We start from the raw sequence: 22,615 nt of genomic DNA, 5'->3' as shown, positions 1-22,615 counted from the left end.
TCAGCCCAGCTGAATACTCTCCTGAGGCCCCACTGCTGGGCCCTGCTGCCCACCCTCAGCCCCCTTCTCTGCTGTGGGTCCCACTTTCCCCTCATTTGCCCCTTGGCTTCACATCTTCCTCTGCTCCTCTCCAGCAGCCTCTGCAGTCTTGTAGCATCTGAGTGTGACTAAGTCACAAGAAGACATTAGACTCTGTATGAAGCACAGGTGTGGTGAAAAGCCCAGATTCAGGTCATACTTTCATCAACAGCTAAGTCACGGGACTACTCTGAGCCTCAGTTTCCTCATCTGTAAGCCAGTGCTAAGGATTTTGACTTCAGAGGGTTGTTGGTGGATTTGCTGAGAATCTGGTCCTGTGGATGAAGTAAGAGAGTAGCATTGACATATATACACTACCAAATGTAAAATAGCTAGTGGGAAGCTGCTGCATAACACAGGGAGATGAACTCGATGATGGGTGATGACTTAGAGGGCCGGGATAGGGAGGGTGTGAGGGAGTCACAAGAGGGAGGGGATATGGGGACGTGTATAAATACAGCTGATTCACTTTGTTGTACAGCAAAAACTGGCAAAACAGTGTAAAGCAATTATATTCCAATAAAGAGCTTAAAAAAATGGTTATAATGACAGGTTTCATGTTATGAGGGTTTTTTGTTTGTTTGTTTGTTTACCAGAGTTTAAAACACTGCTAAGAGATATGGTCGTTCTGAGATTTTTTTTTTTTTGGCTTCGTCTTAAAATTTGGTTGGTTCATTTATAGAAGGAATTGTTAAATGAGTAAACAAAAGTTTATAGTGAGCTGGGTACTATAACCATTTTGGTTCCCCCAAAGATCTTTCTATGGAAAAGAGAAAGTTTTTTGTTTGTTTGTTTTTGTTTTTTTCCTAGTCATAAACACATATAACTTTGAGGAAGAAAGAAATATTTATTAGGCATCTATAATATGCTTGGCACTGTGCATGGCCCTTTCACAAATATTATCTCATTTAATATTTATAATAACTGTTTAACTTAGTTTATAAATAAGTAAACCCGAGGGACAAGAGAGGTTCAGTTATTTGCCTAAAGTCACACAGAGTGTTGATACTAATAAGAATAACAGCAAGAAGAGTGTTTGACATTTATTGAGACCTGATTGCTGGATCTCTGACTGCCATCTCCCATTTGCAGGCAGTGTGATTGGGACTTAGATTCAGTGATGTGCCTGAGGTTACACAGCTGCTTAATATCAGAGCTAGGCTAGGACCAGAGTCTATATCAGTGCTGTTTCCAACTCATACTCTTTGCTATCCCAACTTTGGGGAAAGAAGTATAAGCCCTGTTTAACTGGAAAACAAATTTATTTATTGGGAAATTTTCTTCAAAGGAGACATTTAATAAACTGAATCAGTTTCACAAGTTGGTATTTCCCTTTGGTGTGATATCTACCAAGAGTCATCTAGACCAAGAATGAAGAGACAAAGCGATCACTTTCGTGGATGCGATTTCAACTCTCAAATGGTATCCAACAGGTAACTTTATAAATACACTGTTCTGAATTTTCTGGGTTGATGTGGTGACAACCAAGTAGATAAATAAAAAATTATTCTTATTTGTATTACAAAGCAAAAAGAAATATTCATAGAAGATTTGGTGCTTCTTTAGGACTCCACTGTCTAGTGTTCATCCCTGTACATGGGTGTGTTTGTATTTACAAACACGGACTTTGGAGCAAGAAGATCTGGGCTCAACAGCTGGTGCCACTACTTACCAGCCAGGCGGTGCCAGGAAATCCACTCAGCTTCTCTGAGCCTCCAAGTCCACATCTGCCAAGATGGCGATACCGCTACTATTTCCCAGGGCTGCTATGAGGATCAGATGAGTTAATGTATGAAGATGTTTTGTATACCTTGGAATTAAAAAACCTGTAACCCAACTTCTGTGATTGTGTGCTGCTCTCTCTGTGTCTCACCCAGATGGCGTTTAAGGGGCCTCAGCACAGAGATGGCAAGCAAGAAGAATCTGCTGAAAATGAAACCCATACTCAGCTATCCCCTCACACCTGTTAGGATGGCTGTCATCAAAAAACAAGAGATAAGTGTTGGCGAGGGCGTGGAGAAAAGGAACCCCTTGTTCACCCTTGGAGGGAATATAAATTGGTGCAGCCACTATGAAAAACAGTATGGAGAGTCCTCAAAATATTAAAAATAGAACTACCATGGGACCCAGCAATTCCACTCCTGGGTATTTATCCAAAGGAGGTGAAATCAGTATCTCATAGAAACACCTGCACCCCCAAGTTCACTGCAGCATTATTCACAATAGGAAACAACTTGTGTCCATCAATGGATAAATGGATAAAGAAAATATTCCTCACACAGTTGAATATTATTCAACCATAAAAATTAATGAAATTTTGCCATGTACAACAACATGGATGGATTTGGAGGGTATCATGCTAAGTGAAATAAGTCATATAGAGAAAGAAAAATGCTATATGACCTCACTGATATGTGGAAGCTAGAAAAGCCAAACTCATAGTAATAGAGCCAATTGATGGTTGCCAAGAGGGGGGGGGGGGGGCGGGTGAGAAACAGGGAGATGTTGGTCAGCATACAAACTTCTATGTACAAGAAGGGTAAGTTCTGGTGACTATAGTTAACAACACTGTACTATACACTTGAAAGCTGTAAGAGAGTAGATCCTCAGTGTGACTTGATGGATGTGTTAAAACTTTACTGTGGTCATCACTTCACAGTATATGCATGTGTCAAATCATCACCTGTACACTTTAAATTTACATATGTCATGTGGCAATAATAGCTCAGTAAAGCTGGGGAAACAAAGATGGATGCTATGAGCCGTAAACATGAAATTGCACTGCCCAGACCCCTTCAAGGAAGGACATGCTGCCCAGCTGTGGGGGGTGGTCAGCAGTCTATCCAGTGTCCACTCCCTCGGGTGTGCCTGCCAGACCTGACACCTCCCCACACCTCCCCAGGGCAGCTGGTATCTGGTGACTGACCCAGGCAGAGCAGAGAGGCCGTCTCACCTCTCAGAGCTCTGTGGGCCCACCCAGCTGCTCTGCCTCACCCCAGCCACCCAGGTTCTGACCCCAGGTGCTTTCTGATGAACCCTGCAGAGTAAACACTCCCAAGTCCAGAAAGCCAGCTGTGCTGCAGGGCATCCAACAGATCTCACCCTTGGGTCTCACGAACAAGCCTGCTTCTCTCCTCTGCTTTTGAATCAGTCATCTCCGTTGTCACTGCTTAGGCAACAGAACAGAAGTACATGGGGTCTGTTGAACGGCTCTCTGCCCTTCACTGAGGAGGGGCCCCTGCAGGTGGAGCTGGCGGCTCTTGGGGTGCCATGCCTGTGGTGTGGATGTTGTTGTGAGGGAGCGTCAGGAGGCAGAGTGTCTAGGGACCGTGGAGAGCTTAGTCTGCATTCTCTTAGCCCTGTTGGCGTTGACTGGATTACTCTCCTGCAACAGATCATTCCCACCTCACTCAAACTAGTTCAGAGTAAGAAATAATTAAAATCTTTCCCCAATTTATTTAACAAAGCCAGGGTAACCTGAATACCAAAATCTGATAAAGATAGTATAAGACAAGAAAACTGCATATCAAATCCAGCAGCACTGAAAAAAATAAAAGGAACTCAATAACCACTGGGGTCCCATGCAGAGTGAGCCCTGTGACCACAAGGGCCCCTCGGGTGGCATCTTCACGCCTGGAAATTGCTTGGCCCCCAGTCAGGCTGCCAGGGTTCGAGCCCCAGTTGTGCTCCTTCCCAGTGCTGGGGCCTCGGATTTGCTACGTAGCCTCTCCAAGGAGAGGTCTGCTCCTTTGGGAAGTGGGGGTGATGAGAGGACCCAGCTCCTAAGGCTTCTGTTACAATGAAGGTAATTCACATGGGCTGGGAGGCCTGCACCAGTGGATCAGCATCCGAGGCAGCTATGTAGTCTGGGCGATTAATTATTTCTAACAGAAATCCCCACTTTTACCACTTTATTGGGGCCAGGATTTTTTGCAGAGCCTGATCTGCTCTGGAGCATGAGAAACAAGGGATGCTTGAATCTTACATTTTCTGTCAGCTGTTTCTTTGTATGTACACACACAGCACCGTTCTCACTATGAGAAGCCTCTTCACAGAATTCCATCCTGCAACCCTCAGCACGGCCCTAGGACACCAATGCATTGGCTGTGGCCTCATGTATGACTTGGTTGGAAAGGCGGTCTGGTCATATGTGAGCCCCAATCACATCTCTGACAGTAAAGCAGCCCCATGCATTTCTGCCACGGCTGGTCCCAGCAAGGCTGCAGGTCAGTGTTTTAGGTACCAGAGAAGTGGGAGGTCCAGAAACTATTGCCCAAAGCCAGGATGTTCAGCCAGAGGAAAGTCTTTCCACTTTTTGCTCGAATAACAGAGGCATGTTTGTCGTGTTGCACCTGGCCCAGCAGAGTCCTTGAAGAGGGGTTACTCTTGGGCCATCAAGGGGTGGATCAGGCTCACAGCTGAGGGTCACAGGCTCACTTCCAGAGAACAGTTGTCAAGGGACCAGTGACCAGCATCCTGGGGTGTCACACAATCTCACAGCATTTTCATCAGTGCATAAGAGAAAGGGAAAAGAAGCAAAGTAAAAAAAAAAAAAAATCAACCTGCTGGAGAACGCATTTGAACACACTTTTGGGGAAGGATTTTGCACAAACAGAAGGTGCAGGTGTCCCCAAGAGCTCGGAAGCCAGAGCCCTGAACAGCCCAGGAGCAAGAGGGCCCTGATCTTGGCTCTGACCACTAGGTGGTACCTCAGGCTGTCGCTGGAGAGCAGGGACAGAGGGGGCGGTGGCGGGAGGCGGGCCTGTGAGGCTGCATAAAGGCAAGGAAGCCAGTGGGAGGCTGAAATCGCCTCTGCCCTAGTCCTCGTCCTGGGGGGATGGTACTTAGCCCTGGTGCCCAGGCCGAGCCAGCATCCCGAGTGAGGCCCGAGGGCTGCTGTGTGAGAGGAGCAACACCAGGGAGAAGGGTAAAGAGCCACGTTTTCTATTCCCTGCAAGTCAGCTTGAACAGATGCAAACCATGCCTGACCTACGTGTGGAGGAGAGCCAGGTGGGTACTCAAACTCCAGGGTAGTGGCCGTTATCTCTGAGATAGAATTAGACGAACAGCATGTGATGACTATTAATGGTGGGAACAATGACAGAAATTCTGACTGTCCCGCCAGATGTGCTCTGAGTTTGAGGGCAAAGGGAGTTAAATCATGGGAGAGAAATAGGGCCACAAAGTACGGAAGTATCTTGCTCTAGTTCTTGGTAAATCTAAATGCCTTGTTTCTTTGTACTTTGCTTCTGTGAAACTTAAAAAAACTGTCTGTTAATCAGACTCTGTGGAATTTCAAATACAAAAGTTAGGGAAATTTTAATTGAGGGAAAAGAGCATTCTGTGTGCCTCAATTTTAGTGTGTATATGAAACCTAAATTTATGAATTGAAGACAGTAACTTTCATTTGCGATTATGCTCAAGTTAATGGATCACCTTGCTCTCAGTCTTAGTGACAACCATCAGGATAAATCCTAGGGCATCAGAAGAGTCAGGCTGTACGGGAAAGCACCTGGCTGCCTCTCTTCAGAGTGGGTCTGTAGGTCCTTCAGAACTCAGAGCCCACTGAGGAAACGTGGTGCAGTAGCCTTGGGATGTGAAACCAGGATACTGGAGGGGATTTTGCAGGTTGTGAGTTGGGGCATTTTTGAGAGTGAGCTTGGGTGCCAGGACAACAAGAATAAAAAGTGAAACTGTCTTGGGCGCACTGATATGTCTGAGCACTCTGCTAAAGAGGTATGTGGAACAATGGGAGGAGATCATGAATTAAGACCTGTTTTACAGTAACCTGTGGCCAAGAAGAGGCACAATGAATTCCTCGTTCCACCTGCACTTCTTGGATCTTGAGCTGAATGCCACGGAGGGCAACCTGTTGGGACCAGGACTGAATGTCAGGAACATGTCCTTGCCGTGTGCTTACATGGGCATTGCCATGGAGGTGTTCCTGACCCTGGGCCTCATCAGCCTGCTGGAGAACATCCTCATCATCAGAGCTGTCATGAGGAACAGGAACCTCCAGGTCCCCATGTACTTCTTCATATGCAGCTTGGCGGTGGCTGACATGTTGGTGAGCTTGTCCAGCTCCTGGGAGACCATCACCATCTACCTGATCACCAACAAGCACCTGGTGATGGCAGACGCCTCCATGCGGCACCAGGACAACGTGTTTGACTCCATGATCTGCATCTTCGTGGTGGCCTCCATGTGCAGCCTGCTGGCCAACGCCGTGGACCGCTACGGCACCATCTTCTACGCCCTGCGCTGCCAGCACATCATAACCGGGAGGTGCTCGGCGGCCATCATCGCAGGCATCTGGGCCTTCTGCCCCGGCTGCGGCACGGTCTTCATCGTGTACTATGAGTCCACGTACGTGGTCGTCTGCCTCATCGCCATGTTCCTCACCATGCTGCTCCTCATGGCATCTCTGTACGTCCACATGTTTCTCCTGGCTCGCACCCACGTCCGGCGCATCACCGCCCTGCCTGGGTACAGCACCGCGAGGCAGAGGAGCAGCGTGAAGGGAGCTGTCACCCTGGCCATGCTGCTGGGAGTCTTCCTTGTGTGCTGGGCTCCCTTCTTCCTCCACCTTATCTTGATGATCTCGTGCCCTCAGAACCTCTACTGCTCTTGCTTTATGTCTCACTTCAACATGTACCTCATCCTCATCATGTGTAACTCTGTGATCGACCCTCTGATATACGCCTTCTGCAATAAAGAGATGCGGAAGACCTTTAAGGAGATTGTTTGTTTTCATGGTTTCAGAACACCCTGTAGATTCCTGAGCAGGTACTAAACTAAAAGTTCTTTCTGCAGCTCTTTTCTCCCTCATCGTCCTTGTGACGAGGTGGGTCAGGAACAGCCAAAACTGGAGATCACACTGCGCATTCCAGTCATCTTTTTTTCCACCTTGAATTTGTGCTTAAGATGCAATTTCTACCCCGTGGCGGTCGTTGGGTCAGAGGTCCACGTGCTGCTTCTCCACCTCGGCAACGCCTGTGACAATGTCTTCCTGCCTGCTTTCCTCTGGCTCTTTCTCCTTCTCTGGCCCACTTCTGGGGGAGTCCCCAGCGTCCTCCGACTTCTGAGCATGCGCTCAGGGTATGTGACGCACCTGCGAGCAGATGTAAGCGGGATGAATGCGGCAGGACCTGGAAGAAGAGCTATGAACACTCACATCGTGTGTGACTGCTTTCTGTCCCCAGAAGCAGTTCCATAACCTTGCGCGATGCCCCTGGGAGTTCGGCATGCTTTTCAGGGCAGAGTAGAGTGATGAAATTCTTTCCTTTGAAACTTCCTGCTCGTTTGCTGTGGGATGTCTCCACAGCTCTCCTTTCCTGAACTCTGGCTTCATGGCTTGTGTCCACGATTGTGCAACGATGGAATTTCTTTAATCATACTTCTGTCAATCATGTTTTTGCACTAACCCAAGCATAAAACTTTGTGCCACAAACCTTCCCTCACATGGTGTGAAAGTCTCTGTGACTCTTTCTTACTGTCTTTTTCTGATTCAGTCCAGAGTTTCCAAGTGAGCATTTCGGAGGCATGTGGGGACCCCAGGTTCCCCGCATGCTGCATGAAGTACATGCCCCACAGCCAACCTATCTCTGACCTTCTCAGACAGAGTCTGTCTTGGAGTCTGAAACCCTGTCACTGCGTGCTTTGCACTTTGCAATCTGACTCCAGCCGCTACAAAGGCCAGGTGCCCACCTCTAACCCAAGGATTCCCATCTTCTCCAATGCAGAATGGAGTGGGAAAGGTGAGTTCAGTTCTGACTCTACCACTAACAAACAATGTTACCTTACTCTGTGCTGACCTCACAGGGCTGTCATGAGAAAGTGTGAGAACACTCGAAACTTGGAAAGCACCTTAGGGATGCTTTATTTATTTATAATGTCTATTTATTTTAAAGGAATGTTGCAGGTTGGGTGGTAGGGGAGGATGCAGAGGGCAGTGGTCAGAGCAGTGGCCCAGAAGCCAGGAGGCCTTCCTGGCCACGGGGCAGGTGTGGGGCCTCAAGCCATCTCTGTCCTCTGCATCCCAGGGCTCTGATCTGAAGTGAAGGGCTCAGTCCTTATGCCTCTGAATTCCATTCTATAGTTTCTGATGTTAATTACTTCTCTTTTGTTTTGGATATTTATGTTTAGACCACTCCCAATGAAGGAAAACATGTAAACAGAGCAGTGGCCCATTAGGGTCACACAGTGATGAGTGTGGAAAGTCTTATCGGCCAGAGGACTTTCCTGGGTGCCGTGCACAGGCACAACCTATAGACACGACCCCCACACTGCAGCTCAGAGTCCAGAAGAAATGGTGCAGGCATGAGCAGGAAAGTGCATAAGACATCTAAATCTTTGGGAAATGGCAAATTAGCAGGTTGTCTGTGGTTGAGGTTTGGAGGGACAGCAAGCCCTTCAAATGTTTCCTGTCCTCTTAGCTGATATTCCCATGTGTATCCATGGGCGTGAGTGAGCTCCACGTAACTGTGATGGAATCCACAGTCCGAGTTACGTGGGTTGTGTCAGGAACACAGCTTCATGAATGCTGGCCTCTTGCTGCCTGGCTGGCCTCAGTAGCCCTGTTGCCGTAGCAGTTTCTGGTGCTTGGCTGATGTTTGTCACTGTGGATAACCAAATGTGTACTTAGCCTGCTGCCCAACAGCACTCTGAGTGCTGACTGAGGTCACCAGGGCTGTGATCCCACGGGCAGAATCACACTTCAGCCCTCATGGTTTGCACTGGCTCCACCTGGAGACTCGCTCTCATTAGGCTGACTGGCTGCTCTGGGTGCGTCCTGACTGCAGACAAGGTCTGACCTTCTCTACAAAGGTCCTTAAGGAAAAGCTCAAAGGTCTTTTAATCTCTATATAAGTAATGCAGAAAAAGCCCAAGTGTTCCGAGGAGTCTTCACTTGGAAGGAATACCTGTATACAGAGACTTGGTAAATATCTGTAAATAAGCCAACACCTGGAATCCCAACACAAAACCCCCAAACAAAAAAATCCAAGAATGGTACAGTATTGTATATTAACTCTTTCTGCTTCTGTAGCAACTTTATCTGATGTAAACATATGTGTTCAAAAAATGGTTAATAAAATGGAAAGATCGGACCACCCATTTGAACTGGTCATTCTGACTTGTGATATTGAGAGGGTCTTTGGTCTTCTGGCCAATTTGTCAGCAGCTGCTGCAGAATGAGGGGGTACATTCATTGGTGAATCATGATGATGTTTTCTTAACAGTATTTATCACCTATAGGATGGCCATTTATCAGTTCAAAATGATTTAACTCTTGATAATAAAATAAAATTGTACACTTAACATTATATCCTGTCCCAAATTCTGTCTTCCAGTAAGCAAGTAAGTATTTTGGGGATACTATTTGTACTCAGTAGGGGCTGGAGGCAATGCCATTAGAGGATCTCTGCCATCAAAGAGCTCTGGGGCATGAATTATTTCAAGATGCGACTATTTCAAGATGTGTGGAAACAATGTCCAAAGTTCAAGATGCTACATACAATTAAATGTGCATTTAGGAGGCACAGACTATACGCGTTGCAGAACCACAACTGTAACTGCAGTTCTCTCAGGTGGGTGGCGGGTGCACGTTGGAGGTTTCCAGGGAGGCAATAACTTGGAAACAGTAGATAGTCTCTACATCAGGCCCAGATGTGGCTCCACTTGATCTGGACACCAAAAAACTAAAAGGCCAACTTACCCGATATTTTCCCCAATATAACGACGTGGAACAGGGGGCCACATAGACGTGCTCCTCCAAGAATGGGGTGAGGAGAAGACTCGGCCTCACCCTCCCAGGGCTCAGCAGCAGCCTGCGGCCAGTGCCGCTGTGTCTTTCAGGGTAGGCCTCAGCCTGTTTTATTTCCTAGGCTTGATGTACACTTCTCCTTTTTGCCCTCAAGACTTTATCTTTCTCTCATCTTAATTATGCATGCTTGAGTCTATCCGGAGGAAGAGTGATGCTTTTATTTCCTTTTCTCTGAGCCATTTTGCCCAATTGGATCTTTCTGATAAACTCTTAGGACTTTGCAATGAGACAGCTCCCTCAGACCACTCAGAGGGTTTGTGATGGTGGTGAAAGCCACCCTCTTGATTTGATCCTGTGTCAAATCTGAGTTTTAATTGATCTACATTATTCAACTTTCTTAATTTTTTATCTTTTACTTGTTGGGTTGAGAAGAGCTGTATCTTCCTATTCTGAAGTCCTTGACTCTGAGTTTTCTTGAAAAAAATTTTTTTAAAAGATGGTTTCAAATGTATCACTGAAGAATCATATTTGTTTATTTATAAAATTGTGCTAAAATACGTATGACATAAAATTTACCATCTTAACTATTTTTAAGCCTGCAGTTCAAGGAGTTAGGTGCATTCACGTTGCTGTGCTACCATCCTGAATCCCTTTCCTGCCTGCTGGCATTCAGGTCACTCTTTCCTTTGCTCATCTCTTTCTTGTAGGATCTCATGCAGCCAACAGTAGCCAGCACACCTAGCCACTGTTCCAGTCACTTCCTGTATAACTACATAGATGACCCGTCAGCCAAGCTCTCTCCCCACGTAACAGGCACTGCCCTCTGTGCTCTCTGAGCACGCATTTCTGGTATAGATTCAGCCACTTTGAGTAACAGTTTCTGTACGTGTCAAGGTAGTCTAGGCCAGGGCTTCTCAATCTGCAATAGCCACACAAAATATGAGGTGAGCTTGTTAAAATTTGGATTCAGATCTGGTGGGTCTGGAGCAGGAACTGAGAATTCGCATTTTGAATAAGCTCCCAGTCGCTGTTGGTCAAAGGGCCCCACTTAGAGAACCAAGGTTATCCTGTAGAAACAAACAGCTCCCAAGTCTCAGCAACTTAACAGAAGTTTAGTTTTCATCATGTTACATGCTCAGCACAAACTAGCATTGAGTCTGATAGTTACTCAGGGACCCAGGACGATGGAACCCCCTTCCTGACATATACATGTGAGTTTCTATTTTCACTCACATGTTTGTTGTCTGTGATCTAACATCAAAGGGGGCTGGAGAAATCAACCCTCTATAGCCCTGGAAGGGGGTGAGCTGGATGGGGGTGAGCAGCACCTTTCATGATGCCAGGAGTGTGGCTGGTCAGTACCTTGTCCTTGAGGAGCTAACAGGCCAAGAACCACTATAGCAGGCATGTCCATGGGCAAGTACACTCTGTGTAGCCACAAATGAACTTGTGTGGCACAAAGCTATATTGTGATGTGTAGTAAGAAATATATATCTGGTCTTTGTCACCATTCCCAGCACAGGGCTCTTCCAACCCTTGGACCTTATTAAGTCAGGAGATCAAGAAAGGTGTCTTTTGTTATGTTAACAAGAGGACCTTTGGAATGCCTCTAAAGGAGTTGGAATCACCTAAGGAACTGACTGGTCACCAAACGAACCAACCACATGATCAGAGGATTGGAACTTTCAGTCCCATGTGCCCATCCCCCACTCCTATAGTCAGGGAGGAGAGAGCAGCTGGAGATTGAGTTCAATTGCCAATGACCAAGGTTTAAATCAATTATGCCTATGTCAGGAGGTCTCCATAAAACCCCTAAAGGACAGGGTTTGAGAGCTTCCGGGCTGGAGAACACGTGGAGATTTGGTGGCACCTGGAGGGTATGAAGCTCTGTCCCCTCCCACACTGCCCTGGACATCTCTTCTGTCTGGCTGTTCCTGGATCGCATCCTTTTGTAATAAGTGTACAATCTAGTAAGTAAAATGTTTCTCTGAGTTCTGTGAGACTTTCTAGAAAATTAATCGAATTTTCTAGAAGGGGGGGTCATTGGGACCCTCTGATTTACAGCCTCTGGGTCAGAAGTACAGGTGACAGTTGATATCTGGGTGGGGAGGGCAGTCTTGCAGGACTGAGTCCTCACCCTGGGGGCTCTGAGGCTACCTCCAGGTCCAAAGTGTCAGAAACAGATTGCATTGTAGGGCACCTGGCTACTTGATGCTGTGTGAAAACATACCCACATGGTACTTGGTGTCCGAATCAGTCATGTGGGGCAGGGCTGTGCTCTCCTCTCAGAGAGTGGAGGCAGGGCTGACACCCACAGGTGGGTGTGGGGCACATGGCACACATGAGGGAAAAGCCCCAGAGGGGGTTAGGCTCCTTCCTCCTTCTTCACTGAGACTCAATGCCATGTAACGTTTGAGAGAGGGAATACGAGAACTCGGGGAGTCAGGGGAGATGCTCTGTGCACGTGTTACATGTGGCCATGCAGGATGGGCTGGGTCTGCACAGATGCGGAGGAAAGAGCAGCATGGGATGGGAAAGTACTTGGGTAAGTGGTGAAACAGCCTGGCTAGAGCCAAGGGTATAAGTTGGAGCAAAAGTGGAAAATCACTCAAATATACTGAAAATTATAGAGGTGGGATTATGTGGGCCTTGAGAGCTAAGGAGAAGAATCTATTTTACACTTGTTTGATAGAAACTAGGGAGCCACTGAAAGTTTTTCTTTCTTTTCTTCTCTCTTTTAAAACATATGGCCACGATTCAATAAAATCTGTGCTTGTCAATTAGTTTGCCAGCAAATTTGAGTGACTGCCAGGAGAGGTGGGACAAACCCTTCACTGTTGGGCTGGGTGCAGGCCTGAGGGCCCGCACTAGGTGTGAGCAGGAAGTCAGGCTGAAGGAGGGGTCTCTCTGTCTGATACCCAGCTAACTACAAAGTTTTACACAAAGGGACTCGGATTCCATTTTGCCAATATTGCTCCTATCTGCCTGCATTGTGTTCAAAGAGATTATGTCAGGGTGATGCCGTGAAATCCCTCTAGGGGAGGGGAATCGTGATCTCCAGAAGAAAAGAATTTCTCCTGGGATCATTAACAAGCTGCTGCTCAGGTTCAAGTAGCAGAGTAACAGTTTATTAAGGAGAGAGTACAATAGCTTCTGGCACAGACACCAGGAGGGGGTGGAGAGACCCACGATGGACTTGATGGGCTCGTACATGCATCTTATATACCCTAAAACGAGGAGTTAATTATAATCCCCACCTCCTATTTTGATGGAGTTACCTCAAACTATAGGAATTTACAACAGCAATGGACTGATTACTAGAAACAATGACTTTGGCCTGAGGATTAAGGATTGATCTTTCCGGGAAGGGTCATGATATTCATCAGAATTTAGGAATTTCTTAACTCAGTGATCTGTGACATCCCAAGTAATCATTACCCTAGTTTACAATTAAGATTACTAAGAGGAGTTGTAAAAATCAATCTTAAAGAGAGAAGGAGCTTTAAATCACATTCTCTAGTTTTCTGTCCTTCCCCCCTGCCGGTCAGGCCCTGAAGCTCTGAAGAGTTTTTGGCCTCTGATTGGGTGTAACTCTTACTGTCCTTTTCCCGAGATCTTTCAGATCCCAACTTGCTGTGTCTGCTCCATCCCTTCTTATGCACCCTCCCTTCCTCTTTTTTTGCTTGCATTACTGTGCTCACTCGGAGAACAAATGAACATTCTAGTTCTAAGGAAAAGACTCGACTGTGTGTTTTCCACATAGTGGCTTTATCCTTGGCAGTGATGTGCATTTGGAGTGGAAGGTATTATATACACATGGAGGAGGGAGATTCGCCCTCGAGGTGCTTTTTTGCTTTACTCTAGAGCAGCCTCAACCACGTTGAAGAGCCCAGGCACAGTCACTTGGAATGACAAGGTAGAAAGCAGGTTATAGAAACATCCGTAAGGCCCTCCCAATGGAAACCTGATAGCTCCTGAAGCCCATCCTCCCTTTAATTGTGTCCTCACTAAACTCTAGCCTCTTCTTTCTACCAAGCCCACTGGGCCCCCGACTCTGTGGTTTCGACCTTCCTCCCACGCTGAGAAATTGAATCCACTAACTCTCCCCCGCTAAGGAATTGAATCCACTAACTCCATACACCTGCCCAGTCTCTAGACTCTTTGCCTCCTTTGTAGTAGTTGGAATGTTTCTGCTTCTTAAAGCGTCTGCTCTCAGCTTCCGTAGCACCCCATCCAGTTCTGGACCACTTCCCTCCGCCAACACTCTTTTCTTCTCTAGCTCTAACATCATTCCCCGCTCCCACATACAGGTTGTATCTTTAGAGTTTTTCCCTCAATAATCTTTCAGTGGTCTCATTAACTTCTGTGATTCTGACTTTTACCTTTGGGCACGTGATTCTCAAACGCTTTACCTCCAGCCTTAACTTCTCTGCTAAGCTTCTGCCTGGTGTTTTGGGGGAAATGTACACAAGACATCTGGACTCTGCCTCACAAGCTCTTCTCCCCGCCTCCCCTATGTCAGTAACACCATTTTCCAAAGTGCAGAGATGGTGGGGTCACCTGGCTCCCCTCTCACCCTTGACGTCTCTGTTGAATCCATTGGAAAATCCTGTAGGATCTACTGCCCAAATGTCTCAAGCCTTGATTCCTTCTTCCCACCCTCACTGCCACAAACAGCCTGTCTTGTTACTTTTACATTTGGGTTTTGTGTTAACATCCAAACTACCTCCAGTCTCTGTACTGACTTGCCCTGACTAACCCTGTTCTCAGTACTTTTATGAATTCATTCCCCTTTATACTTTTTAATGGTCACTTTTATGGATTTTCAGGAAGAAATGGAGACAGATACTTGAATGAGAAATCCATTTGAGCTACATTTGGGGCTAGCAGGACCAGTCTCCTATGCAAAGCAGAAAGGCAGGAGACAGCCCAGAATCCAGGGTCTGGTTCCAAAGGTTGTTCTACTCATAAGCACACGGCCACACCCAGGACGAGAGCTTTGCCAACATCAAGGAAGGGCAGGAGCCTTACCTTACCCTGGCACCTTGATCACGGCTCTATTGCCTTTTTTCTTGTCTTGACTCCTGAATACAGTGAGCAGAGCAATTGGTCAGTTCAAAGACCATAACCCAGAGCAGAGGAGAGGGAAGGGTCCCTGAGGTGTCCACTCACTGGTTCCTTGTTTAGTGGCCCTTCTAAAGTTAACAGTCAAACTTTTCTTTCTGCCAGCAGGTGCCAGTGAACATATCTCAGAATTTCAGTGCTGCCTCCATCCAACACTCTGACCAGCTAGTCAGTGAGCTAAAGTAATCCCAGGTGAGAATTCTTCCCAAGCCTCATTGCTTGAAAGCTACTCAAAAATATCTTGAGCACAAATTGCAATGTTCTTTGTATTTTAAAGGATTATCTCCTTTTATTCTCCAGCCACCCTAAATAGTAGTTACATATTACCATTCTTGATTTACCTTTGAGGAGACAGAAGCTCTGAGAGATAAAGTAAGTTGTCTAAAGTTTGCCGATATGTAGTTATCTCACTTTGAACCAAAGACTCTTCTATGTTCTCCCGCGTTCGCGGTGCCTGTGCTTTTTTGGCTTCCTGTTGTCTCTGCACACGCCCTTTCGGATCCATGGGGATTCTGCATTCCCACCCCCATATGTGTTTGGGGGGGGGTTGGGGGGATGGGAGGTGCTGGGCTAAGGTTCTGGAGAAGAGTCTGGTAAGCACAGTCGGGGGTAGCTGTGCAAAGTCTGCCCCAGCTTCAGGCGTCTCGGTGCTTCACACTCAAAAGGGGCCCCTGTGGCTGATGTGCGGGGTCCCTGCGCTCTGCGACCTGGCTTGGAAACAGCAGTCTCCTCGCCAGGGTCGTGTGGGAGAGCAGGAGACTTACTCCAGAAGCAGCCCAACCCCCTGGACCACTCCCCACCCCCCCACCCCGGGGTCCCCACCGCGAGATGTGAATGGTGGGAGGAAGGACCCCTTGGACCCAGGCACCCGTCCTCACCATCAGGGGCGGCTGGAGACACTGGAGGCTTGGGAGGGGCAGGCCCCTCGAGGCCTCCTTCGCGGGCCTGGATGAAACCCTTACTGACTCAGGGTTCTCCACGGAGCGATGAAGAAGCGCCCGACCCTGGGAAGTGACTGAGATGCTTTTCCTTCCCCAGGGGTCCTACGGTCCGTCCGCGGACCATGAGGAGCTCAGCAGGAGTGGAGTGGGAGGCCCGGGGGGCGCATCCCGACGACGGGGCGCGGCTGTGGGGATGGGGGAGGGCGGCCATGGGTCTCCGCACTAAAGGAGATGAACGAGATCGCAGTTTTGTCTAACAAACGTTTCACACTGTTCATGGGCGGTTTTGTGTCGCTTCTTTCCCCCTCCTTCTCAGAGCTCGCGGCTGAGGAGGCTCGAGCGTGGGAGAGAGAGTTTCGGTGGCCGTGGGTGCTGGTGGCCCCCTCGGGGGGTGCTTGGTCGGGGGAGGAGGTGCTTTGGAAAACTCACAGCCGCCCGCCGACTCTGATAGCGGCGTGTGCCCAGGGCCCAGGCCCGCCGACAGCAGGGGGCCGTCAGGTTGCGGGTGAGCCCCGGGCCGCGCGCGCCTCGTGTCCGCAGAGACTGTGTCTGTTTGTCCTCCCTCGCCTTGTCCATGCCTACTGGAAACAGACGGCGGCGCTGGCAGTTCGCGCCTCTAAACCGCTCACCCCACAGCCGCCCAGCAGCGGGTCCCAGAAGCCTTCCAACTTGTAACATCCGCCCACCCCCGTATTCCGTGGTGGCTCTCAGCGTTTGCCTTTTGCCACCTCTGCACGCTTTTCCCTTGTCCTTCTGTCCCAGGGCTTTGGGCTCTTGCTCCTCAGCTGGAATGCGTTCTCTGTCTCTGGCCTCCAGGCCTTTGCCTCGTTGGGGCACCTGTGTTCTGTCCTCCCTGTTTGGCGGACGCCTGTGCATCCTCATTGTGTTTTGTAGGATTATTTTCTTCTAAACTAATCTTTTTGTTGGCCTCATGAATTCTGAGTCAGAAGACCTACTCGTTCTCTGGCCCAGGGGAACCTCACCAATATTTGTGGCATCATCGTGATATCTGGGTTGGGTGGACTAGGTACGTGCAAACTTTGGCCCTGTGCAATTAGGGTCTTTTCCTATTTAAGAGAGGGACTCTGCACATGGCCACTTATTACAATGTTTGCTCTCTTAAACATTAAATGACTTAGAAAAACGCTATGGATATTTTAGATAAAAGGGAATGAAGATAATGAATCACTTTTAATGGAAAGATTCCACCTATACACATACTCATAAGCATCTTCATGCCGATATCTACATCCGGTCCCACATCTACCTGTGTATGTCCGAACTGTCTGTGCCTGTACCACACTTTACATCCACATCCCTTCTTGCGCCCCCATCTACACTTACACCCACACCCACACTGATATCCACATCTCTTTCTAGAACTAGTAGGTGCTCCCCAAGCCTGCCCCCTTTTCCTCCTGGACACACTGTTTTCCAGTCTCCTTTGCAATTGGATGCAGCCATGTGTTCTGTATGGCCAGTGAAACATGGGCAGATTACCTACTTCTCAAAACTCTTTCTCCCCTTCTCAAATGCCAAATGTTGAGGAACCAGGGAAGGACTCCAAGCCCCAGGGTGTGATATAGCCACTTGATAGAAGGAGGCTGTGTTCTGGAATGACTGCCCCGAGGAGGGTCTCCTCCCAACCTCCCAGCCCCAAAGCTGGAAGATGGCATTAGGCAGAACCAAGCCTTCATTGTGTTACATTACCAAGATTTAGGGTTACCCTAACAAACAAATACATAAAAACAGAACAAAATGCTGAGAGTAAGTCGATTGCATGATTATGAATAATTTTTATTGTCTCCTGTATTTTAATGTATTTTTTAAAATTTACCAGTATATGTTAGTTTTTGTAATATGAAAAGTACCTGTTATTTTACATGACTAAAATTGTTTATTTTTTTTTTTGTTTTTTTTTTTTTTGTTTTTTTTTTTTATAGACAAAAATGCAGTATTTTATATATATATTTTTTTTTGGGGGTACACCAGGTTCAATCAACTGTTTTTATACACATATCCCCATATTCCCTCCCTTCCTTGACGCCCCCCCCTCGAGTCCCCCCCACCCTCCCTGCCCCAGTCCTCTAAGGCATCTTCCATCCTCGAGTTGGACTCCCTTTGTTATACAACAACTTCCCACTGACTATTTTACAGTTGGTAGTATATATATGTCTGTGCTACTCTCTCGCTTCTTCTCAGTTTCCCCTTCACCCCCCGCCCCCTCCCATACCTCGAGTTCTCCAGTCCATTCTCTGTATCTGCTTCCTTGTTTATTTTTTAATCAAAACTTTTTCCCCCTTCACTTAAATGTTCTTAAAGATTTAAAATTCAGGGGAGATTCAAGTGTCTCATCCTACACTGCCTTCTCCCCCAATTATGTCTGCAAAAAACACTTCATTGGAGCAGAGGGTTTGAGGGAGGTCATGCCCCCTCACAAGTTCTCACCCGCCCAACCTGGAGCCGAGTGAGGGGTTGGAGCATGGTGGCTTTGCGCAGGTGTAGCTCATTGGAGGCAGCGCTGTGTGCAGCAGGTGAGCACCTGCCAGGGGCCAAGTGAACAGCCCTCCCCCCCCTTTTTTTTTAATTAAAAAAAATTATTGGGGTATAGTTGATTTACAATGTTGTGTTAATTTCATGTGTACAGCAAACTGTTATACAAATGCATATATTTACTTTTTTAGATTCTTTTCCCATTTAGGTCTTTTATGGAGTATTAAGCAGAGTTCCCTATGCTATACAGTAGGTCCTTATTAGTTATCTAGTTTATATATAGTAGTGTGTATGTGTCAATCCCAATCTTCCAATTTATCCCATCACCCATTTACCCCCCAACCATAAATTTATTTTCTACTGAATACATCTGTAACTCTATTTCAGTTTAGTAGATAAGTTCATTTGTAGCCTTTTTATAGATTCCACATATAAGCAATATGATATATGTCTTTTTCTGTCTGACTTACTTCACTCAGTATGAGAATCTCTAGAACCATCCATGTTGCTGCAAATGGTATTATTTTGTTCTATATAGAAAGCTGAGAGATAAACCCACACATTTATGGTCACATAATCTCTGACAAAGCAGACAAAAATACACAATGGAGAAAAGACTCTGCAATAAGTGGTGCTGGGAAAACTGGACAGTTACATATAAAAGAATGAAATTAGAGCACACTCTAACACCATACACAAAAATAAACTCAAAATGAATTAAAGACCTAATGTAAGGCCGGATGTTATAAAACTTTTAGAGGAAAACATAGGGAGAACACTGTCTAATATACATTGCAGCAAGATTTTTTTTGATCCATCTCCTAAAATAATGAAAATAAAACCAAAAATAAACAAATAGTACCTAACTTAAAGCTTTTGCACAGCAAAAGAAACCATAAACACCTGTATGACATAAATCACAGCAAGATCTTTTTTCACCCACCTCCTAGAGTAATGGAAATAAAAACAAAAATAATTAAGTGGGACCTAATGCAACAAAATTTTTTGCACAGCAAAGGAAACCATAAATAAGACTCAAAGACAACGCTCAGAATGTGAGAAAATATTTCCAATGAAACAACTGACAAAAGATTAGTCTCCACAATATACAAGCAGCTCATGCAGCTCAATATCAAAAACAAAACAAACAACCCTATCCAAAAATGGGTGGAAGATCTAAATAGACATTTCTCCAAAGAAGACACGCAAACACATGAAAAGATGCTCAACATCACTAATCATTAGAGAAATGCAAATCAAAACCACAATGAGGTATAACCTCACACCAGTCAGAATGGCCATCATCAATAAATCTAGGAAAAGTAAAATGCTGGAGAGGGTATGGAGAAAAGGGAACCCTCCTGCACTGTTTGTGGAAATGTAACTTGATACAGCCACTATGGAAAACAGTATGGAGAATCCTTAAAAAACTAAAAATAGAACTACCACATGACCCAGAAATCCCACTACTAGGCATATACCCTGAGAAAACCATAATTCAAAAAGAGACATGAACCCCAATGTTCATTGGAGCACTATTTACAATAGCCAGGTCATGGAAGCAACCTAAATGTCCATTAGCAGATGAATGGATAAAGAAGATGTGGCACATATATACAATGGAATATTACTCTGCCATAAAAAGGAATGAAATTGAATTACTTGTAGTGAGGTGGATGGAGTCTGTCACACAGAGTGAAGTAAGTCAGAAAGAGAAAAACAAATACCATATACTAACACATATATATGGAATCCAACAAAATGGTACTGATGAACTCAGTGGCAGGGGAAGAATAAAGACAGATGTAAAGAACATTCTTTTTTTTTTTTTTTTTGGAATAGGAGCAACATTTTATTTTATTTTTTTTATTTTTTGGGGGTACACCAGGTTCAATCAACTGTTTTTATACACATATCCCCGTATTCCCCACAGGGTGGTGGGAGGGGAAGCTGGGACAAAGTGAGAGAGTAGTATTGACATATATACACTACCAAATGTAATAAAATAGATGGCTAGTGGGAAGCTGCTGCATAACACAGGGAGATCAGTTTGATGACTGGTGATGACCTAGAGTGGTGGGTTAGGGAGGGTGGGAGGGAGGCTTAAGAGGGAGGGGATATGGGGATATATGCATAAATACAGCCGATTCACTTTGTTGTACAGTGGAAACTGGTACAACAGTGTAAAGCAATTATACTCCAATGAAGATCTGATTAAAAAAAAAAGGAAGAAACCATCAATAAAACGGGGAGGGGAAAAAACCCTCTCAGATTGGGAGGAACTGACAAGGGATTAGTCTCCCTTCCTTTATTAGCAGGCTTTCTTCTCCACTGACGCCTGGGTCCTCAAGTACCCATGAACTGGCTGAAGGATGAGACTGTGGACCGGCTGGTGACTCAAGTGAGTGGAGGATCCCCACGCAAGGCAGGGCTTCGTCCTAACTTCCCAGTGGTTGTGGGCATCTCTGCTCCCCACCGGGCTCTGATGCAGAGTTCTGAGGCTCCTCTGCACAGAAAACTGCCCCTGGGTTTCTCCACAGATGTGAAGGATGGTGGAGGTGAGGAGGGGCCAGAGATGTTGCTAACGCGGTTGATGTCTGTCCTTCCTCAGCCTCGCACCCCACGTCCCCACGTCCCCATCTGGTGCCAGTGTCCCAGGGCGAGGAGGAGAAGAGCAGTCCACCAAAGCCAAGCGCCCCATTCTTGGGACCCGGCTCCCAGCGCAGACACGTGGGTGGGGGTTGGGGGGGTGGGACCTGCGCGGTCTAGATCCCGCAAGGCGTGCAGGTGTTGGGGGTCTGTGGTGCCAGCACCTGTCCAAGCCCGTGAGACTCCTCCTACTCATGGGATGCGAGCAGCTTGGTGTTCCCTGCAGAGCCCAGAGACACCCAGAGAACTACTATTTTCTGGTTTTCTATGTTGACTTAAAAACTTCAGGGTTGGTTTGATCTGGAAAACACACTTGATATGTCTGGTCACATAAAGGTAGGATGAAGCAGCTGGGAACTTTCTCCTACCAATGTGGATGAATTAAGTTGCTGGTCACTGCTGTGACTCACCAGCTGTTTACCTGAGCTCTTGCTCTTCTTTTGCTCCCTTTGTTTCTTGCTTTATATTATCTCTGATGGAGTTGAAAACAGAGGATGAAAGAGGGGTTCCAAAGTACTGATTTTTAGGCAACTCTTTGTATTGGTTCACTCGGACTTTGAAATTAAAGTAGAAAACATTGATTAAAAAGATCTTGACTCACTTGCTGGTTTCTTTCACTCATGCTATCCTTGCCTTTTTTTTTTCTTAAAGTGATGGAAATCTTTTTTCATATGAAATATGTGGGAAGTCAGTACATAAGACAAGAGAGTAGTACTCCTTGGGTGAAGTAGGGCAGGGCTCTGAGCTGCAAGGAGCCTCCCCTATACATTCCCAGGGTGACTGAAACACAGTTTTTAAAATGTGACATAGAAGGTCGAAGATTGAATACACTCCCTTGAATCTGTAGGGAAAAAACAAAACAATAGCAAGGAAGCAATCCAGGGAAAGCTGGTTTCCCTGGGGTCCAAATGCTGCCTTGGGGAGACCCAGGCCGGATGATTGGACTCCACACCTGTTACCTGCCAGCCCAAAGACCTTGTGCACTCGGCAAAAGTTCCCTGAGCTTGAGTCTTCTCATCTTTAAGATAAATGCAGTTTCTTACACTGTAAAATAGTTTCTCCTCTGTTATTGTCAGTGTTAAATACAGTAAAATCTGAAAGAGATTGACATGTAGAAAACTCTGAATTGATGGATATTATAGCAAGGATTCCAGATGCAGTTGTTCATCAGCAAATGATTGGCCACGTCCAGTCACCCCAGGCTTGGCATTCAGGGTGCAGGAAGGCAGGAACAGACAGATGATATGTGTCCCAGTGAAAGCTGGTGGCTTTGTTTCCCGGTTCCAAGTGATCCACTGGGTTTTATCTGGACGGCTCTCCTCATGGGTCCAGTGGTGAGTGGATGGGATAAGCAGGTGACCGTGACTGGCCTGCTTCCCACCAGGGAGCAAAGCAGCTTAGGAAGGGAAGAGAGTCTGCAGTGGGCCTCACACAGAGGCCAGGTGTAAGTGCAACCGTTGTTTAGGTGAATCCTCCAAGTGGCAAAGCCATGTAGACAAGGTACTGAAAACAGCCAGCTCACTGGATAACCTTTGCTGTAAACGTCAGCCAGAAAATTGTATCAAAT

At 46.5% G+C, this 22,615-nt stretch overlaps 1 protein-coding gene across 1 annotated transcript; it reads left to right on the top strand.

Annotated features, from left to right (window-relative positions):
* The first annotated feature begins 3,961 nt into the window (after nucleotides 1–3,961).
* MC5R (melanocortin 5 receptor) lies at nucleotides 3,962–7,094 on the top strand. The gene is made up of 2 exons (XM_057699625.1): nucleotides 3,962–5,088; nucleotides 5,863–7,094. Exons 1-2 carry the CDS (start codon nucleotides 4,916–4,918, stop codon nucleotides 6,869–6,871), a joined length of 1,182 nt encoding a protein of 393 aa, XP_057555608.1. The 5' UTR covers nucleotides 3,962–4,915; the 3' UTR covers nucleotides 6,872–7,094.
* The last annotated feature ends 15,521 nt before the right edge of the window (nucleotides 7,095–22,615 follow it).

This window comes from Hippopotamus amphibius, chromosome 11 (genome assembly GCF_030028045.1).
Source record: "Hippopotamus amphibius kiboko isolate mHipAmp2 chromosome 11, mHipAmp2.hap2, whole genome shotgun sequence".
Lineage (NCBI taxonomy): Eukaryota > Metazoa > Chordata > Mammalia > Artiodactyla > Hippopotamidae > Hippopotamus > Hippopotamus amphibius.
Note: the sequence above shows the minus strand (reverse complement) of the source record. Positions and strands in the feature narration are given on the sequence as shown.